The sequence below is a fragment of the Dreissena polymorpha genome, chromosome 15, assembly GCF_020536995.1.
Source record: "Dreissena polymorpha isolate Duluth1 chromosome 15, UMN_Dpol_1.0, whole genome shotgun sequence".
Classification (NCBI taxonomy): domain Eukaryota; kingdom Metazoa; phylum Mollusca; class Bivalvia; order Myida; family Dreissenidae; genus Dreissena; species Dreissena polymorpha.
Window position 1 is genome coordinate 39,498,498 of NC_068369.1, and position 19,771 is coordinate 39,518,268.

General features: G+C 36.3%; 1 protein-coding gene across 1 annotated transcript in view; it reads right to left on the reverse strand.

Annotated features, from left to right (window-relative positions):
- LOC127860195 (speckle-type POZ protein-like) overlaps positions 1-17,168 on the reverse strand; it is a 31,273-nt gene extending 14,105 nt beyond the window's left edge. Inside the window, exons 1-4 of the mRNA XM_052398116.1 lie at positions 16,926-17,168; positions 11,072-11,291; positions 4,795-4,916; positions 4,060-4,211 (exon numbers count right to left, since the gene is read on the reverse strand). Of these exons, the coding sequence (XP_052254076.1) occupies positions 4,060-4,211; positions 4,795-4,916; positions 11,072-11,143 (346 nt within the window). The 5' untranslated portion in view covers positions 11,144-11,291; positions 16,926-17,168. The remainder of the gene's footprint in view (positions 1-4,059; positions 4,212-4,794; positions 4,917-11,071; positions 11,292-16,925) is intronic.
- Between the last annotated feature and the right edge of the window lie 2,603 nt (positions 17,169-19,771).

Genomic DNA, 19,771 nt, shown 5'->3' on the forward strand with positions numbered 1-19,771 from the left:
TTGATCCAGCTTTCTGGTTTGCCTTTCATGGTGATCATAATCCTAGCTTCATTTAGTAATTACCAATTGCCATAAAATCAACCACATGCTCTCATGTAGTCAACGCTTGAGTAATATTTGGTATATTAAAGTATTAAAAATATCACATTAAATACTTTGGTGTAAATCCCTCTGCATTCCTATTGGCTCATCAGAATTCAAATTAAACTAGATCAATTTTATAAATGTGACAAACCCAAAGAAAATGGTACATGCATTGATTTTGTGAAGAATGAATAGACTTTTCAGAGGAAAATCATACATAGACTTTCAAAAGGGCTTTTATTCTTTGTCAATGTTATGGCAAACAGGTGGTACTAAAAAAGAGGGCATGAAGGGCCCAATGTCGCTCACCTGAGATACAAATGGAACTCTCCTTTTCTGTGCAGCCCAAGATATCATTAGAAACAATGTTTTGACCAAGTTTCATGAAGAGTGAACTATAAATGTAACTTTAAGAGTGCTAACAAGGTTTTAATATTGCCATACAAGGAAAAATGCCATGCCCTCTGGCGGCCATGTTTTTCAACCAACCAGAACCATTTTCGAACACAACTCGTCAAAGATATCATTGGGACAAATCTTCTGACAAAGTTTCATTAAGATTGGAGAATAAACGTGGCCTTTAGAGTGTTTACAAAGTTTTACTATAGTCATATATAGCCATATACGGAAAAATGGACTGGAACCATTTTTGAACTCGTCCAAGAAACCATTGGAGCACATCTTCTGACTACAACAATTTTCAAACTCATCCAATATATCATTAGAACAAATGTTGTGACTAAGTTTCATGAAAATTGGACTATAAATGTAACTTTTAGTGTGTTTTTACCAAAGCCACATAAGAAAAAATGCCATGCCCCTGCTGGCCATGTTTTTCAACAAACCGGAACCATTTTCAAATTCATCAAGGATATCATTTGGATAAATCTTCTGACCAAGTTTCATGAAGATCCGACAATAAATGTGGCCTCTATAGTATTACCAAAGTTTAACTATAGCCATATATGGAAAAATGCCATGCCCTTTCAAGGCCATGTTTTTTCAACAAACCGGAACCATTTTCGATCTTGTCCAATTTATCATTTGGACAAATCTTCTGATGAAGTTTCATTAAGATCGGAGAATAAATGTGGCCTTTAGAGTGTTTACATGGTTTTACCATGGCCATATACTGAAAAATGGCCTGCCCCCTGGTTGCCATGTTTTTTAAAGCAACTGGAACCATTTTTTAACACGTCCAAGATACCATTGGAACAAATCTTCTGACCACAACCATTTTTAAACTCGTCCAAGATATCATTAGAACAAATGCTGTGACTAAGTTTCATGAAGATTGGACTATAAATGCAACTTTTGGAGTGTTTTTACCAAAGCCACATAAGGACAAGAAACCGTCGAGACAGGTGATGCTCCCCAAAGGCTTTTTTTGTCACAATATTGCACTATATATTCAGATAAAAGGAAACGTCTTGAGGGGCATAACTTTGGACAAAATAATACGATGGATGGTTTAGCAACTTAAAAATTCCAAAGGGCCATAACTCTCTAAATAAATCATCTAACCAGAACCCACTAATAACATGCACTTCTCCTCAAGGTAGTTAAACTTCAAATAAAGCTTCATTGAAGTCCAGTCAGTAGTTGGGGAGAAATAGCCCGGACAAGAATTGCACTATATGTACAGTTTATAGAAATTTTCAAAGGGCCATAACTCTGTGAAAATCATCAGACCATAACCGGCTGATAATATGCACATCTCCTGTTGGTAGTGAAGCTTCCCATAAAGTTTCATTGAATTCTCGTGATAAGTTGCTGAGCAAAAGCTCGGACAAGAATTGCACTATATGTACAATGGGAAATTTCAAAGGGTCATAACTCTGTGAAAAATCAACTGACCATAACAGGCTGATAATATGCACATCTCCTGTTGGTATTGAAGCTTCCCATAAAGTTTCATTGAAGTCCGGTCATGAGTTGCTGAGAAATAGCCTGGACAAGAATTGCACTATATGTACAGTTAATGGAAAATTTCAAAGGGCCATAACTCTGTGAAAAATGATCATACCAGAACCAGGGGTGTGATTGAGGCAAAGTCAGAGGGGAGGAAACTTCTGTTGACTGATTTTGACTACGCGAATGGCGCGCATAATGAAATGACAAACATAAAAACAGACATTAAAATAAACAACTTTTTGAACTTCATAACAATATTTCTTTATAAAAACCTGTTAAACTTCACATTAATCATACTTAGGATGCAAAGTAAACAGTTAAGTAAGTATTTATTGTGATCAATAGCAGCAGTTTTTCAATGTATTGAATGACAGTTAATTGACTAAATATAAACAAACACACTTGAGTGTTCTTCTGGTGTTAATGATGTATTAACTGAGTTAAATTAATATATTTAATTTGTTTACCTTTCAATATCTTGCATTTCACATCTTCACTCAGTTAAAAGCTATTTCAGTAAACTGAACAGCGTGACAAACATAATAAAGCAGAATATGCATATGAATCCTATTATACACAGACCCACAGACATATACAAATCAAATCATGTTTGTCTATTTCCATGTTCGAACGATACTCTCTAAATTGTTTTACTTCGCGAGTAGACTACACTCCAATTTGCAAACACTGGTTTCCGTGACACAAATTCAGTGGGCGCATTTCTTAACAAAATATGTGTTGCTTGCATCTAAAACGTAGTCTTTTTTTTTACAATCACATTTCATTATTCCTATCAGACTAGGTGATGTCAGTCGTTTATTCGATTGCTATTTGTTATTTCAATGATCTTAATTTTCTCTTCACAACAGCGCCATTTGCAAACAAATCACAGAGCGCATTTTAAGAACACGTTTTTAATTGGAAGATTGGAAAACGACAGCCAATTATATGGCTCGTTTTAAAAATGCTTAGGCAGAATCTACCAGTGTAAAATGCGGAGAGATTTCGCGTGCCGCGGATATTTCGGGCCGCTTTTATTACGTCCGCGGAATTGGTGGTAGCCCCTCTCCCCCACATTTTTTAAAACGAATTTACGCAAATCTCAGAAGTGACATCCGGGACAACCCGATCCGCGGAAATCCGCGGATCCGCGGAAAAATCACACCCCTGAGAACTGGCTGATAATATGCACATCTCCTCTTGGTAGTGAAGCTTCCCATAAAGTTTAATTGAATTCCGGTCATTAGTTGCTGAGAAATAGCCCGGACAAAAATTGTACACGGACGGACACATGGACACAAAGACAGACAGACGAAGCGGCGACTATATGCTACCCCCAAAAATGTTTTGGGGGGATCATAAAAAATGCCCTGCCCCTGGCGGCCATGTTTTTCAACAAACCAGAACCATTTTAAGACTCGTCAATGATATGATTGGGATAAATCTTTTGACCAAGTTTCATGAATATCAGATAATAAATGTGGCCTCTAGTGTTACCAAGGTTTAACTATAGCCATATAAAGCCATATTAGGAAAAATGCCCAGCACACTGGTGGCCATCTGGACCATTTTCGAACTCGTCCAAGATATAATTGGGACAAATCTTCTGCAAAGTTTCATGATGATCTGACAATAAATGTTGCCTCTAGAGTGTTAACAAGGTTTTACTATAACCATATCAGGAAAAATGCCCCACTGCCTGTGGGCCATGTTTTTCAACCAACCAGAATCAGTTTCGAACTCATCAAAGATAACATTGACACAAATTTTCTGGCCAAATTTTATGAAGATTGGACAATAAATGTGGCCTCAAGAGTGTTAACAAGGCAAATGTTGACCCCCACAATGCACAACGCACAAAAGGCAATCACAAAGGCTCAGGTGAGCTAAAAATTTCATTTTAAATCAAACAATAATCTACTATTTAACTACAAATGATAAAAGATAATGCCCAGGAAAATTGCTGGGATTTTGCACACAAGTTATGTTTCTCAGTAAACATTTTATGGAGATTTCCAAACAAAACAAATATCTGATAAATGTGCCTCAAACTAAACTTACCCATTGCTTTTGTTTCTTCTCGCTTTGCGTTGAGTATGGAAAACTTAAACTTGGCTCTTACTTCACTTTTATTACATGAGACTAGCAGTAAGTACAGTGAGAGATAATCTTTACTTTCTTCATCGAGGCCCTTTGGGTTTACACGCAGACACCTGTCAAAGAAACAAGCAGTGGTGTTAATCTGAAGTTTTTAAAGACATTCTAAATACTCTTTATCAGTTATTCACACATTAACATTTCATTGCAATAAAAAATTCTCTTTTTAAATGCAAAATGTAAATAGTAAAAGAAATATATTTGGATACTAGTAAATGAAAGATGTTTGGGGTTGTTTTCAAGTTTCCGGTAATATGTAATATGGAAGGATGAACACTGTACTTCATTCTCAAAAATGAAACATTACAACGCCACAAAACCAGGTTTTCAAAATTAAAGTCTAGCAAGGTCGGGTCCCCTAACATGTGGGTATTAACAAAAAGTGTTGTAATGGCCTAGCAAATAGAATGTATAGGTTAAGATTTTATTTCATGATCCTGGCCTTATTATAATATTTTATTGATATTGATATTATATACCTTCTATCGCACAGTGACATTTCGATAAGGCCCTTTTATTGACAATTTTGTTAACATTAAGAACGAGACTTTTGTGATGACGTCACAGACTTGCACCCTGAGTATTTTTGTTGTTGTTGTTTGCTGCAACAAGACATTAAACCAGCATGCAAACTCTCACCATTTCAATTTGTCATTAGCCCCTGCTGAGAATGTGGAGCTCTTCAACACTTCCCCCATCTCCTCTCTACAGAAGCTAAAGTTGTTGATCGTCCAGATGTAAGAAAACTTTACTACTTTCACCTAAAATATATTCAAACAGACATTATCCTTACTTTTACCCAACACAAATATCAGTGAAACTGTCAGATGCTCCTAGATGATGTGCTTTGTCAATGTTTGTGTAAATTGTGTGGAAACAACTGTTTATTCAAGGGGAAATAACCTCCAGAAAAGTCCTGGACCAGAATGACATGGCAACATGCCTTAATCCACCCTTTAGTGAAACTGCAGTTATTTGCAGTTTTAAATGTTTTTTTAATTATAAATCTATCTATAGCTGATATTATAAAGAAAATAAGTTATGTTTACCAACCATTTGCTGTTATGTAACATAAAAATACATAACCCATGATTGAGGACACTGATTGATGGATATACTATTGACATTTAATAATTTAATGATTTTGATTTTACACAAAGGCATAAGAAGTGATATATTGATTATATTACCAAATATACACTATATACATTATACAAAGGAACGAATTAATACAATAATGTACATGATTTCTGGCACTTCATCAAAACATTTGGGAACAAGGGCAAAAACTATTAAAGAATTAAAGGTTTGGATCAAATGACATTTAAAAAACAAGAGCACCGCCTTGCGGGTGCAGACCGCTCATCTATTTTCTTTTTAAAGGTGAAGGGACTCTCATTTTCAATCACAAAGGAGGGAGGAGTGGAGTGAAGAGGGGTGTATAGTGTGGGGTTGTGGACATTTATTACATTATCTTCCAAAAAAGCGAAAAAAAAAAAAAAAAAAAAAAAAAATCGGGGGGGGGGGGGTATAGTGTGAGGGTGTGGTGATAATTTGTGAGATGATCTTAAAAAAAAAAAAAAAAAAAAAAAAAAAAAAAATCAAAAAAAAAATTTGGGGGGGGGGGTGGGGGGGTGGGGTGGGGGTATAGTGTGAGGGTGGTGGTGGTCATTTGTGAGATGATCTTATAAAAAAAAAAAAAAAAAAAAAAAAATTAGGGGGGGGGGGGGGGGGGGGGGAGGGGGGGGGAGGGGGGGGGAGGGCACGGGGGGATGGTTTGGGTGAAGTCTATTGTGGTATGTCAGGTAAGAGTAGTTTCATCAAAAGGTATCAATCAAATCTAATCATAAATAAAGAAGTTATGGCAATTTTAGCAAAATTTAATAATTTGACCTTGAGAGTCAAGGTCATTCAAAGGTCAAAGTAAAATTCAAGTTGCCAGGTACAGTAACCTCATGATAGCATGTAAGTATTTGAAGTTTGAAAGCAATAGCCTTGATACTTCGAGTGGATCGAAACACAAAATTTAACCATATATTAAAAGTTACTAAGTCAAAAAAGGGCCATAATTCCGTAACAATGACAACCAGAGTTATGCAACTTGTCCTTTTACTGTACCCTTATGATAGTTTGTGAGTGTTCCAAGTATGAAAGCAATATCTATGATACTTTAGGGGTAAAGTGACCAAAACATAAATCTTAACCAAATTTTCAATTTTCTAAGTATAAAGGGCCCATAATTCCGTCCAAATGCCAGTCAGAGTTACATAACTTTGCCTGCACCGTCCCCTTATGATAGTTCATAAATCTTGCAAGTATGAAAGCAATAGCTTTGATACTGTAGGAATAAAGTGGACCTAAACACAAAACTTAATCAAATTTTCAATTTTCTAAGTATAAAAAGGGCACATAATTCTGTCAAAATGCCAGTCAGAGTTACATTACTTTGCCTGCACAGTCCCCTTATGATAGTTAGTAAGTGTTGCAAGTATGAAAGCAATAGCTTTGATGCTTAAGGAATAAAATGGACCTAAACACAAAACTTAACCAAAATTGTCAATTTTCTAAGTATAAAAAGGGCACATAATTCTGTCAAAATGCATGCCAGAGTTATCTAACTTTGCCTGCCCAGTCCCCTCATGATAGTAAGTAAGTGTACCAAGTTTGAATGCAATAGCATTGATACTTACTGAGAAAAGTGGAACTAAACGCAAAACTTAACCAAAATTTGCAATTTTTTAAGTACAAAAAGGGCACATAATTCTGTCAAAATGCACGCCAGAGTTATCTAACTTTGCCTGCCTAGTCCCCTCATGATAGTAAGTAAGTGTACCAAGTTTGAATGCAATAGCATTGATACTTTCTGAGAAAAGTGGACCTAAACGCAAAACTTAACCGGACGCCGACGCCAACGCCAACGCCAACGCCAACGCCAACGCCGACGCCAAGGTGATGACAATAGCTCATAATTTTTTTCAAAAAATAGATGAGCTAAAAAAGGGCCTAAAAGGCCCAAAATCGCTCAGATAACAAGATATTATTGGGACAAATCTTCTGACCAAGTTTCATGAAGATTGGAAAATAAATGTGGCCTCTAAATTGTTAACAAGGTTTTACTATAGCCATATAAGGAAAAATGCCCCGCCCCCTGACAGCCATGTTTTTCAACCAACCGACATCATTTTTTAACTCATCCAAGATATTATCAGGATGAATCTTCTGACCAAGTTTCATGAAGATCGGACAGTAAATGTGGCCTCTAGAGTGTAAACAAGATTTTACTATAACCATATACCGTATTTTCCCTTGTATAGCGCGCTACCTTGTATAGCGCGCAGGCTGTTTTATTAATGCGAAAATGGAGACAAAAATATTAAAAGACAATAAAACCGCAAAATCGGACCTAAAATGGCCGCCATTTTACTATTGTGCAATCCAATAATCCGGGGTATTGGAAAGCTTAATTAAGCATTCAAAATAGGAAGATTCATTATGATTAGGAGCATGGGTTGCATAGCACTATACTTTTCTGACAATTTTGTAATTTTCTAGCAACAGATTAACACTCACTGTCCACGTGCATTTCATGCAAAACGTGAGAAAATAAGAATTCATGTACATCATGTCATTCTTCCTCGTGTAAAGCATGGGCTTTAAATTATTTATTTTTTCAAGCAAAGGTTGCCATTTTTGAACTCATCCAAGATATCATTCGGACAAACCTTCTGAGCAAGTTTCATGAAGATCGGAAAATAAATGTGACCTCTACAGTGTTAACAAGGTTTTACTATAGCCATATAAGGAAAATGCCTCGCCCCCTGGCGACCATGTTTTTCAACCAACTGGCATCATTTTCGAACTCATCCAAGATATTATTGGGATAAATCTTCTGACCAAGTTTTATGAAGATCAAACAATAAATGTGGCCTCTAGAGTGTTAACAAGATTTTACTAAAGCCATATATAACCATATTAGGAAAGATGCCCCGCCCCTTGGCAGCCATGTTTTTCAAGCAAACGTAATCATTTTCAAACTCATTCAAGATATCATTGAGACCAATCTTTTGACCAAACAGGGGTTGAAGAATTTTTCCAGAGCCACTCGCCCTACAGGGTGAGTAGGCCTGATAATCCACTCGCCCTTCACTTTAATCTACTCGCCCTGCATTTAAAAAATAGATATCTATATTTATAGTTATGATCAACCAGAACCTTTTAAACCTACTTAACATAGTGACACTAAACTTCAAACAAATTAACTACATTATCTGATGGATTATATTTGCTTTCCATACGTTTTATGCACCTCTTTCCTTTTCTCAATTCTTTCCGCTTCTCGTTTTGACAACCTTTCTAATTCTTTCTGTTCCCCGTCGCCACCACCTTGCAGATATTTTAAAATAGAACCCTTTTCCATTTTAATATTTCAGACAAACTTTTACTGAAAGACACGCTTGATTGACAGACGGTTACAATATGGTAAATTTTGCCTAAGGCTTCTGATCACGAAATTCGGAATTATTGTTTATTAACAATTATTTTTTCTGTTTATTTTTAATTAAATATAAGAAGTGGTATAATTAACCAGGGATGTATTATTGTTTTATTGATATTTACATTAAAATTCACGGGATGACCAATTTATTTAACAGTTTTATTCACTTTTAATCAATTAGCTAAGAGCACTGACAACGACGAAAAGAGCGCAGCCGATTTCGATAATTATTTTTACTGTGCCCGTGACGTCATTTTTCAGTGTCAAAACGATAGTGCAGTTTCTTTGTGTACTAAACGTATTTTTTGTTCGTTCGAAAAATTGTTCGCAATTTGTATCGATGTGGAAGGAGTTCTGGAACTGAATTTATATGTCTCAATTTGAAAAACAGCACTCACCCGGTCGGTCGAGTAATTAACAAATTTTACTCGCCAGACCGTCAACTTCACTCGCATATGCGAGCAGTCGAGTGGATTCTTCAACCCCTGCCAAATTTCATGAACATTGGACCATAAATGTGGCCCTTAGAGAGTTAACAAGTCAAATGTTGACGCCGAAAGACGGACAAAAGGTGATCACAAAAGCTCACCATGAGCACGTTGTGCTCAGGTGAGCTAAAAAGTATCTGTGAACAACTCTTTTAAAACTCATTGAAAGCTACAACATGGAATATAAAAGAACTTGTTCAACAATTACAGTTACTCCAAACTATATTCAAAATATTCTGATAACTAGAAATGGCGCGGCAGAGGCCGACGCGTATCCCCACGCCGAATGTTTGACCTAGGTGTGCCCCAGGGTTGGTAATGGGGCCATGCATAGCTGAGATTGACCGTATTGTCATAAGAGAAGTTCATCATCAATTAGAAGTGAATTGGTGTAGAAATGAAGAAGTTATAGTAAAAGGCAATTTTGGGTGGGTGTGACATATGTGGGCAGGGCGCCCCAGGGTTGGTAATTGTGCCATGCATAGTTGAGATTGACCCAATGTCATAAGAGAAGTTCAGTATCAATTTGAAGTGAATCGGTGTAGAAATGAAGAAATTATAGTAAAAGGCAATTTTGGGCGGGTGTGGTCTATGTGGGCGGGGCCCCAGGGTTGGTAATGGGGCCATGCATAGTTGAGATTGACCGTATTGTCATAAGAGAGGTTCAGTATCAATTTGAAGTGAATCGGTGTAGAAATGAAGAAATTATAGTAAAAGGCAATTTTGGGTGGGTGTGGTCTATGTGGGCGGGGCGCCTCAGGGTTGGTAATGGGGCCATGCATAGTTGAGATTGACTGTATTGTCATAAGAGAAGTTCAATATCAATTTGAAGTGAATCGGTGTAGAAATGAAGAAATTATAGTAAAGGCAATTTTGGGTGGGTGTGGTCTATGTGGGCGGGGCCCCAGGGTTGGTTATGGGGCCATGCATAGTTGAGATTGACCCTAATGTCATAAGAGAAGTTCAGTATCAATTTGAAGTGAATCCGTGTAGAAATGAAAAAATTATAGTAAATGGAATTTTTTGGTGGGTGTGGCCTATGTGGGCGGGCGCCCCAGGGTTGGGATTGGGGCCATGCATAGTTAAGATTGACCCTAATGTCATAACAAAAGTTCAGTATCAATTTGAAGTGAATCCGTGTAGAAATGAAAAAATTATAGTAAATGGAAATTTTTGGTGGGTGTGGCCTATGTGGGCGAGGCGCCCCAGGGTTGGGAATGGGGCCATGCATGGTTGAGATTGACCGTATTGTCATAAGAGAGGTCCAGTATCAATTTTAAGTGAATCGGTGTAGAAATAAAGAAGTAAATGTAAAATAACCTAAAAAAATGAGTGATAATTTCTGACGCGGCCCCACCCCAACCACTATAACTTTTGACCCAGGGGTCAGATCAAAATTCCAAATAGTGCAGGGTCGCACATATGCTCATAGCTACCATGTGTGTAAGTTTCAAGGTTCTAGTGCTTTTAGTGTAGGAGGAGATAGTGGCCAGGACGGACGGACAGACAGACGGACGGCGGAGATAACCACAATATCCCCACCTTTTTTTCAAAAAGCGTGGGGATAATAACCCAAGTTTAATTATTATAAAAATGAAACTTACAAATACTATGATGCCTATGTCAGCTCTGTTATACCTTATACTTTGGGCATTGGAAAATTGCGAATGTGTCAATCGTTGACCACATGTGCGTGCTGTGGTGTACCTGTGTATAGCACCAGTACCTGTGTATAGCACCAGTACCTGTGTATAGCACTAGTACCTGTGTATAGCACCATTACCTGTGTATAGCACCAGTACCTGTGTATAGCACTAGTACCTGTCTATAGCAATGTACCTGTGTATAGCACCAGTACCTGTGTATAGCACCAGTACCTGTGTATAGCACCAGTACCTGTGTATAGCACTAGTACCTGTGTATAGCAATGTACCTGTGTATAGCACCAGTTCTCCGCCACAGGACAGGACATGTCTGGCGGGGGAGGCGTGGACACCCGGGACATGGAGAGGCGTCCATGCTCGAGAGTCGTTGAGGACGACTCGCGCTCAGCCGCTTCTGACGACAGTTTGGCAGTTGAAGATGTGCACCTGTGGAAACTGCTTTATTCCCCTGCAGCCAATTCTTGTGCAGTGTTTTGAAAACGACAAAATCTGGAAAATATATTTGTGTAAGCTAATTTTAAATCTTTTCAACGCCATTTTTGTTTGATCTCATTTTGATACATACGCGACATCTGTTTACGTCATACATTTACTGATTGTATCCTATGCACAATTTACTACAGTTGTTGTTACTTAATTTGTGGAAAATAGCTGGTTCGAAGGTAAGATATGGTTGATTGATTTTCAATTGATGTATTTTTATGTTTTTTACATAAAGCAAAACTTTTGAACACTTTACGCCCAATTTTCTTTGCAAATAAGACCGTTGGAAAATAAATTGGTTTTGGCGACAAAATCTCACTATTTTCATTCATACAAAGCTTATGAAAAGGTGTTGCTGACAGGAACCCTTATTCAAATCACTGCCAGAGAGTATGACATACCAGAGGATGGTATATTCATCGCATACAGGAAAATATGAATATGAACAAAATATTAACAGAACAAAACGACAAAGTCCAAGAAATTGAGCAAAACTGAATAGCCTGAACCTTCCGGAACTATTAAAGCATTACATGTATAACCTGTCCCTGGTATTGATAAGTCTTCAGAGGATGAGACTGACGTAGACAATTGCTTTGTGTGTGCAACCAATTCATGCTCAGTGCTGTTCATCTTACACGTACATGTAGTTCTTAACAGGTGTTATTGTAGTGGGTACAATTTTCTTGGTGTGGTCATTGGGTACATTTTATATATTGTACCCCAAATAGAGTTTATAGGAGGGTGATGTGATTATGTGTCCTTACTGTATTGGTGAGTAGTAAAACAAGATACAAAATGTATCTAAGCAACTTGTTGAAAACTTGTTAATGATTGACAAGAATAAAATTCAAAACCTCATTTGATAACATTTATTTAACCTCCATATTGCTTTAAGAGTGATACAAATGTAAGTACAACAACCATGAGTTAATGTTCCTTGCATTCAGTCTCCACAGGAGTGATGTTTGCATTGAAAGCAGGTAACCAATCAGAGGCGTCATTTTAGGGCACTCTCAACAAAATGGCCGCCATTACAATAGCATAAGATCATTTTGTTTTTCAACAAATTTTGGTTGACAACACAATCGGCTCTAAAATCAGGCCCCCCAAAAAACTGATGTCCAGACTTCCTAAAACTAAACAGCCTTCAGTCAGACATTTGGTTATTCTTTCACACCATAGAAAATACTTGAAATTTTAAACAAAACTGAGAAAAACGAAAATAATTAGAAATACGGAAATATTGATTTATCATTTTATTTTTCTATCATAGATGGTCAAACATTGAGGCACGCATGCAGAAAAAGATTGCCTTGCATTTACAAATAATATTTTCTAAAGAAATATGGAAATATTGATTTATCATTTTATTTTTTTATCATAGATGGTCAATGTTTGAGGCATGCATGCAGAAAAAGATTGCCTTGCATTTACAAATAACAATAACAATAACAAAATTCTAAAGTATATAACATTTGTATATGTAACTTTCCTTGTCAGAGAAGAGTATAGTTTCCAAAAACATGTTAACCAGTGTTTCAATACCGTCCAAATAGATTTTTAATACACATAGAAACAAGGGCTGTTTGTAAAACATGCATGCCCCCATATGGGCTCTCCGATGTTGTGACAGCCATCGTGTGAATATGTTTTTTGTCACTGTGACCTTGACCTTTGACCTAGTGACCTGAAAATCAATAGGGGTCATCTGCCAGTCATGATCAATGTACCTATGAAGTTTCATGATCCTAGCAATAAGCGTTCTTGAGTTATCATCCAGAAACCATTTTACTATTTCGGGTCACCGTGACCTTGACCTTTGACCTAGTGACCTGAAAATCAATAGAGGTCATCTGCCAGTCATGATCAATGTACCTATGAAGTTTCATGATCCTAGCCATAAGCGTTCTTGAGTTATCATCTGGAAACCATTTTACTATTTCGGGTCACCGTGACCTTGACCTTTGACCTTGTGACCTGAAAATCAATAAGTCATCTGCAAGTCATGATCAATCTACCTATTAAGTTTCATGATCCTAGGAATAAGCGTTCTTCAGTTATCATCTGGAAACCATTTTACTATTTCGGGTCACTGTGAACTTGACCTTTGACCTAGTGACCTGAAAATCAATAGGGGTCATCTGCGAGTCATGATCAATGTACCTATGAAGTTTCATGATCTTAGGCATAATCGTTCTTGAGTTATCATCCGGAAACCATTTTACTATTTCGGGTCACCATGACCTTGACCTTTGACCTAGTGACCTGAAAATCAATAGGGGTCATCTGCGAGTCATGATCAATGTACCTATGAAGTTTCATGATCGTAGCCATTAATACACATAGAAACAAAGAAACATAGGCATAAGCGTTCTTGAGTTATCATCCGGAAAACCATTACTTACATGTAAATGTTCTGCAAGATGTTTGCCGAATATAAACTTCAAACTGTTGTTTTTGTTTAACTTTCACTTTTGTTTAAACTAAAAGTCGATCTAATGAAGGTCAAATGTACCAATCCCGGCTTGAAGCATGCACTTATTTACTCGTCGACAATATGCAGGGAACCAAATCATGTATTTCTAGAACATTTTTCACCAAACACGAACAGATTATTTCCTATTTTTTACAAGAAGACTTTGGACCAATCACAAGCAGGTTAACTGACCGGCGAATACACTGGTATTTCACAAAATCAGCAAAGTGCGTATTCCACCGTATTTCGCAGTCGTTCTATAAAAACATTTAATTTCTTGGGAAAACCCGAACATATTTATGTCGGACATTTTGGGCCAACGAGTAAAGAATTTCGAATGGCCCTTGACTGTTCAAGTCGACATGTTCGTAGGTCCGACAGAGTTTCGGGAAGTCTGGATGTCAAAATAAAATGTCTCAAGCTTGTCTATAAGTTCGAATTCAATCAACCTAAAACAGCGTAACAAACACAATACCAGTTACCATTGATATGTGCGTGTTGTTTGTGGAAAAATGCTCAAAACAAAAAGTTAATAAAAAAACATTATCAAGCCAAAAGTCGAAGTTTTAAATTGATGATTCGATCTATCTGACGGAGGTTCCGTAGAAAGTCGGTGTACATGTATTACCAATTTAAGTACCGCCCAGATTTCAGGCGGGAGACTTGACATGGAATATGACGTAACCAACTGCAACTCAATAGCTGGGAGTTGGATTATTGCAACTACATGAAAGTTAAAAGTTAAAGGAGTGAAACTCAAACCAATCTTGCCCAGAAGACTTAACTTTAAAAAAATATTTATTGTCTAATATGCAAACAGAACAAAGAGCATAACAAGTCATTTATAATGCAAATGAATTAATATTTAAGAAGCAAATATCAGGGTTGTCATTATTAACTGATTGCCGATCTAATTCATCGGTTAAAATCGCCAGAAAATCGGTTGTTTTTCCCGAATCTTTAACATTGAGATCGGAAGTTTTGATCACGCAAACCGACAATAATTGACGAGAATTAACCGTAGTATAGTAGAGCAACACCTGGTCATTCAGTCAGTCCTTTAACTCCGCCTAAGAGCTACTGTTTTCAATGAATTTCTCAGCGAGTGGCCAATATTGATTTTTCCAGCTGTCAATCAAATTCTTCTTGGTAAGCATGTCAACCAATCAGCACTCAGGCAGCCGAATACACACCCACCCCACGTAAAACTGTATCAAAAAGCTGTACATCTCACAGATTATTACTGACCGTATCTCAACGAATGAAGCACTGTAGAGCGTAATTAACTAGTTTTTTTAGTTAGAGAAAAGGTTTCCACATATTAAAAAATGCTCTTCGATTTTCTACCAAAATAAAAGATAATAGCGGCCTCTGCGCTACGAAGTTGTTATTCAGCATCTAAATATTAAAGTTCACGCTTTCCCCGAGGAAGAATGACGTGATGTTATACATGAAGTCTAATTTTGGCATGATTTTCATCTGTACATGAAAAACACGATAAATGTGTCTCTGTTGCTAGAATTTTCTTAATTTTCCGTGAATAATGAAATCTGAAAATGATTTCGGATAACACATTTAATTATACGCATTTGAAAATACTTCAATTGAATAATGCATTTTGTAATACAAATGGTCATAAAACATAATGTAATAAGTAGGTAAATAGCGTGCTTTGAGATTGCCAAACTATGCATACATATAGGTCTACCGGTACATGCATGATTCCATGAATGACCTGACAAGTTATTTCACGATCCGGAATGAAAAGTTCCCCATAAAATTTAAAGAAAGACGCATTTTTATTCTCAGAAATTGACTTTCACTTTCGCAAACTTTTCAGAAAGGAGGTACATGTAACAGTTTAGATTGAGTCGTTGATTTGTCGTAATTACTAAATATAAACGGTTCTCAATGCTCTCAAAGTCAAATTGAGTCGTGTGATTTATGCATGTTCAATGGGAATTCCCCAATCCCACAATTCAATTTGTATATGCACTTGCGTTAAATGGCGGACGACATTCATCGTCAATATTGGCGGTAATTTGGTTTTGAAAAAAGAAATCGTAATAATACTGGATTATCGGGTAATGGATAGAATTGGAACATGCAAAGCAGTGTTTTTTTATGGCAATTTCGGGGCCGATATTCGGCCCCATACCCCTCAAAAAAGAGTATATATTTTTTCCCATTTTGTAAAAAAAATCCCCTCCAGAAGTAAAAAAAAAGTTTTTTTTGTTTTTTTTTGTGAAAGAACTGTTTCATAATCATGACAAATATATCTCAAATTTATTTCATAAATAACTAACAATGTATTTAACTATAATTTATATGATTTTTAATTATTATAAAGTGTTATATTAAATTAGATTAGTTTTTTCCAAATCAGTGGACTTTTCACATGCATTGCATTTTTCTCCAAAAATGGCCAGGAAAAGGCCTGATGTATCTATTTTGTGTCAATATTTGTTGATAAAAACATTCCAATTTGGTCCATTTTATTGATAAAAAATGCTCAAATTCGCCATTTTATCGATTTAAAAAAACTCAATTCGACTCAAAAAGGCTAAGAAAACTAAGACTGTGCATGAAGGCTGAACTGTCTGAAACTAACGTTGAAAAAATCATTGATATATATTTCAGAAAAAGGACAGAGACATTCTGCTGTGAATATTATATTCATACAAACATGTGTATTCATATAATTAATATCATTACATATAAAAGAGTGAATTTTTAATTTTCCCCTTTTCCTAAAAAACAACGCATTTTTTCCACTTTGGACAGGCCCGCGGCCATTCCCCTATAAGTGAAAAAAAACACTGCAAAGATCTATCAATATAATATGTTTTTACTTAGTACAGTATACTAAATATGTGAAAATCTGAAAATTTTGTATTCTTTTTAAACCTCATTTTAACTTTTTATGCTCTGAGAATGGCAGTATTTTGTCCCTAAAATGTCTAGAATTCGTTTTGAATTTCGGTCGGGGGGCTTCGCCCCCTGGCCCCCCTACCAGGGTCTTGCCCTGGACCTACAAGGGAGCCGCCTAGGCCCCTTGTCCCCCGGCCGAATCGGTTACTACTCCAAAATAATCCTTTGTTTACAATCATAATGACAACCCTGAAATATATTTAATAATAGTTAGAGTATCATGAAAATACTTGCACTAAAGCGACCCAGAAGTCCAGATGTGGGTCATATCAACGCACTCAATAAATCTTCAGTCGGCCGTATAACTACCTGTTGTTGAATTAATGTTTTCCTCATTTATTTCATGTGATATTTATCATTCAACTATCGAAAGTTTAACTATTCATATAAAAAAAAACATGTATCACACAACTTTTTTCGATTGACCGACTTTTGCTAAAAGTATATATTGTTATTGTTTCCGCTACGCATGCGCACATGAATATATAAAAATACGATACCCTATGACTCTTTCCAAACGGCGTATTAACACTATATTTAAAATTTAAGGGGTCAGTGATTCGAGTACAGTTGAGGATGACTTAATTTTTTTTTAAATTTTATTCTTGTTTTCTTACTTGAGCTTTTTAGATCCAATGTTTACATTCATATTTTTGGTCTGCGAATTTAAGGCGAGACAGCTGCCTCGTCGTGCCTCATCGAGATTACGACGCAGCCATTGACCAGAATTCAATGTGTTGTAAACGTACTATCGTTCGTGTAAGTACTGACTTCAATAACTTTAATTCTCGTTTTTTTCGTCCTTAAGCCAAACAAGTAAGTACTATAAACTTTCTCGATAGTTTCTTTACCTACGTTCTTAAAGGGATCTTTTCACGGTTTGGTAAATTGACAAAACTGAAAAAAGTTGCTTCAGATTCGCAAATTTTCGTTTTAGTTATGATATTTGTGAGGAAACAGTATTACTGAAGATTTACCATAGTCCAATATAGCCATTATATGTATCTTTTGACGATTTGAAAACCTAAAAATTATAAAGCGTTACAACGCGAAACGATTGAATAATTTGGAGAGCTCTGTTGTTGTCGTTTAAATTTACGAAACTACAAAGATTGCTTATATAATGTATTACTCCGGGGGTCACTGGTTCGAGCCCTGGTGGTACCGGCTACTTTTTTTCCTTTTTTTAAATTTTATTCTTGATTTTTGACTGGAGCTTTTAAGATCCAATATTTACATTTATCAATATAAAGCATTTAATGACAGACTTCAAAACATGCCAAAATCTGTGAAAAGGTCCCTTTAATACCTTAAGAATATTCACAAACGAACGCGTAAAATGTTACTCAATGTTTAACCACCAGAAAATGTATTTTTAAGAAATAAATATCATGATATAAACAATCACGAGTGCTAATACTCGTAAATATACTACAGTGTAGAATAACTGCAGAGATATAGGGCACCGCTACTCACAAAGGCTGCATTTGCGTCGATTTCATTGGCGTCGCACTGAAGTGCGGCGACTTGTATGTAATACGTTTTTTTTTCGCTTATGGGAGGAGAAGTTATTTTACGGATAAATGTATATATTTTTGTTTTAAGAATATCTTGCATAGTGGTGATTTTTTTGTATAAATTAGTGTAAATAAGTTCTGCATTTGTGCCTATTACATTAACTACAACATTTAAAGTATAATCAAATTATTTTATTTGTGTTCTATGTTAACCTTTTGTTTTGATGTAGACATTTTAGTTTAAATAAATCTGCTGCTTTTTTGTCACCATTTTTTGTTTTTATTATGCCTATGAAATATATGTGTGAAAGGGTGGGGGGTTCGTAAACACATTAAAACTTTTACAGTGTTTTCATATCAATGAGCACTCAACCCCTATCGTAAATGAGCAACGTAAGAATAAGTTCAGAATCATCTCCCCTTGAAGTTGAGAAAATATGAAATTACGCTTACAAGATGAAGCAGATTTTTTAAAACCTACACAGTTCTGTTCCATTAATGAAAACTGCACACGGATGCCAGTAAAAAAGGAAACCAATGTAAATAAAATGAACAATGAAATATTTGGGGGTTACAACACAAAATCATAGATAATGGTTATTTGGGGGTTATAACACAACATCATAGATAATGGTTATTTGGGGGGGGGGGGGGTTATATCACAAAATCATAGATAATGGTTATACCAGTATCTTTTTCTATTTCGTTTAAATTAATCGGCAAATATAATAATATTTACAGTAGAAAAAAATGGTTCCATGTAATTTCATTGAGTGCCTTTAACACTGAAATTCCCGACGCCCTTTGATGCTTTGCATTAATAGTTATCTTGTATACCTACCTATATTTTCCACTGATGTGCTCCTTCGACAACTTATTGTAAGACACCTGTTATGCGTGTAATTCCATTTTTAATATCTTTTTGTTAATATGGCATTATCATGAATCAGAATTTTTTGTTTATAATTTGTGACTGTTCTACAATGCAATACATTTATTTGATAAATTTGTATGTACTGACTATAACTCCTCCTTCTCACATTTGGATTCTACTAAACAGCATAATAATTTTTGTTTTGAGGTTTTATAAGCGTACCTCGCTCTATGGAATAATGCATGTGTGTAAAGTGTCGTTCCTGAGTGTACCTCGCTCTGTGGAATAATGCATGTGTGTAAAGTGTCGTTCCTGAGTGTACCTCGCTCTATGGAATAATGCATGTGTGTAAAGTGTCGTTCCTGAGTGTACCTCGCTCTATGGAATAATGCATGTGTGTAAAGTGTCGTTCCTGATCGTACCTCGCTCTATGGAATAATGCATGCGTGTAAAGTGTCGTTCCTGATTTGCCTTTGGCGTACCTCGCTCTATGGAATAATGCATGTGTGTAAAGTGTCGTTCCTGATTTGCCTTTGGCGTACCTCGCTCTATGGAATAATGCATGTGTGTAAAGTGTCGTTCCTGATTTGTGTACCTCGCTCTATGGAATAATGCATATGTGTAAAGTGTCGTTCCTGAGTGTACCTCGCTCTATGGAATAATGCATGTGTGTAAAGTGTCGTTC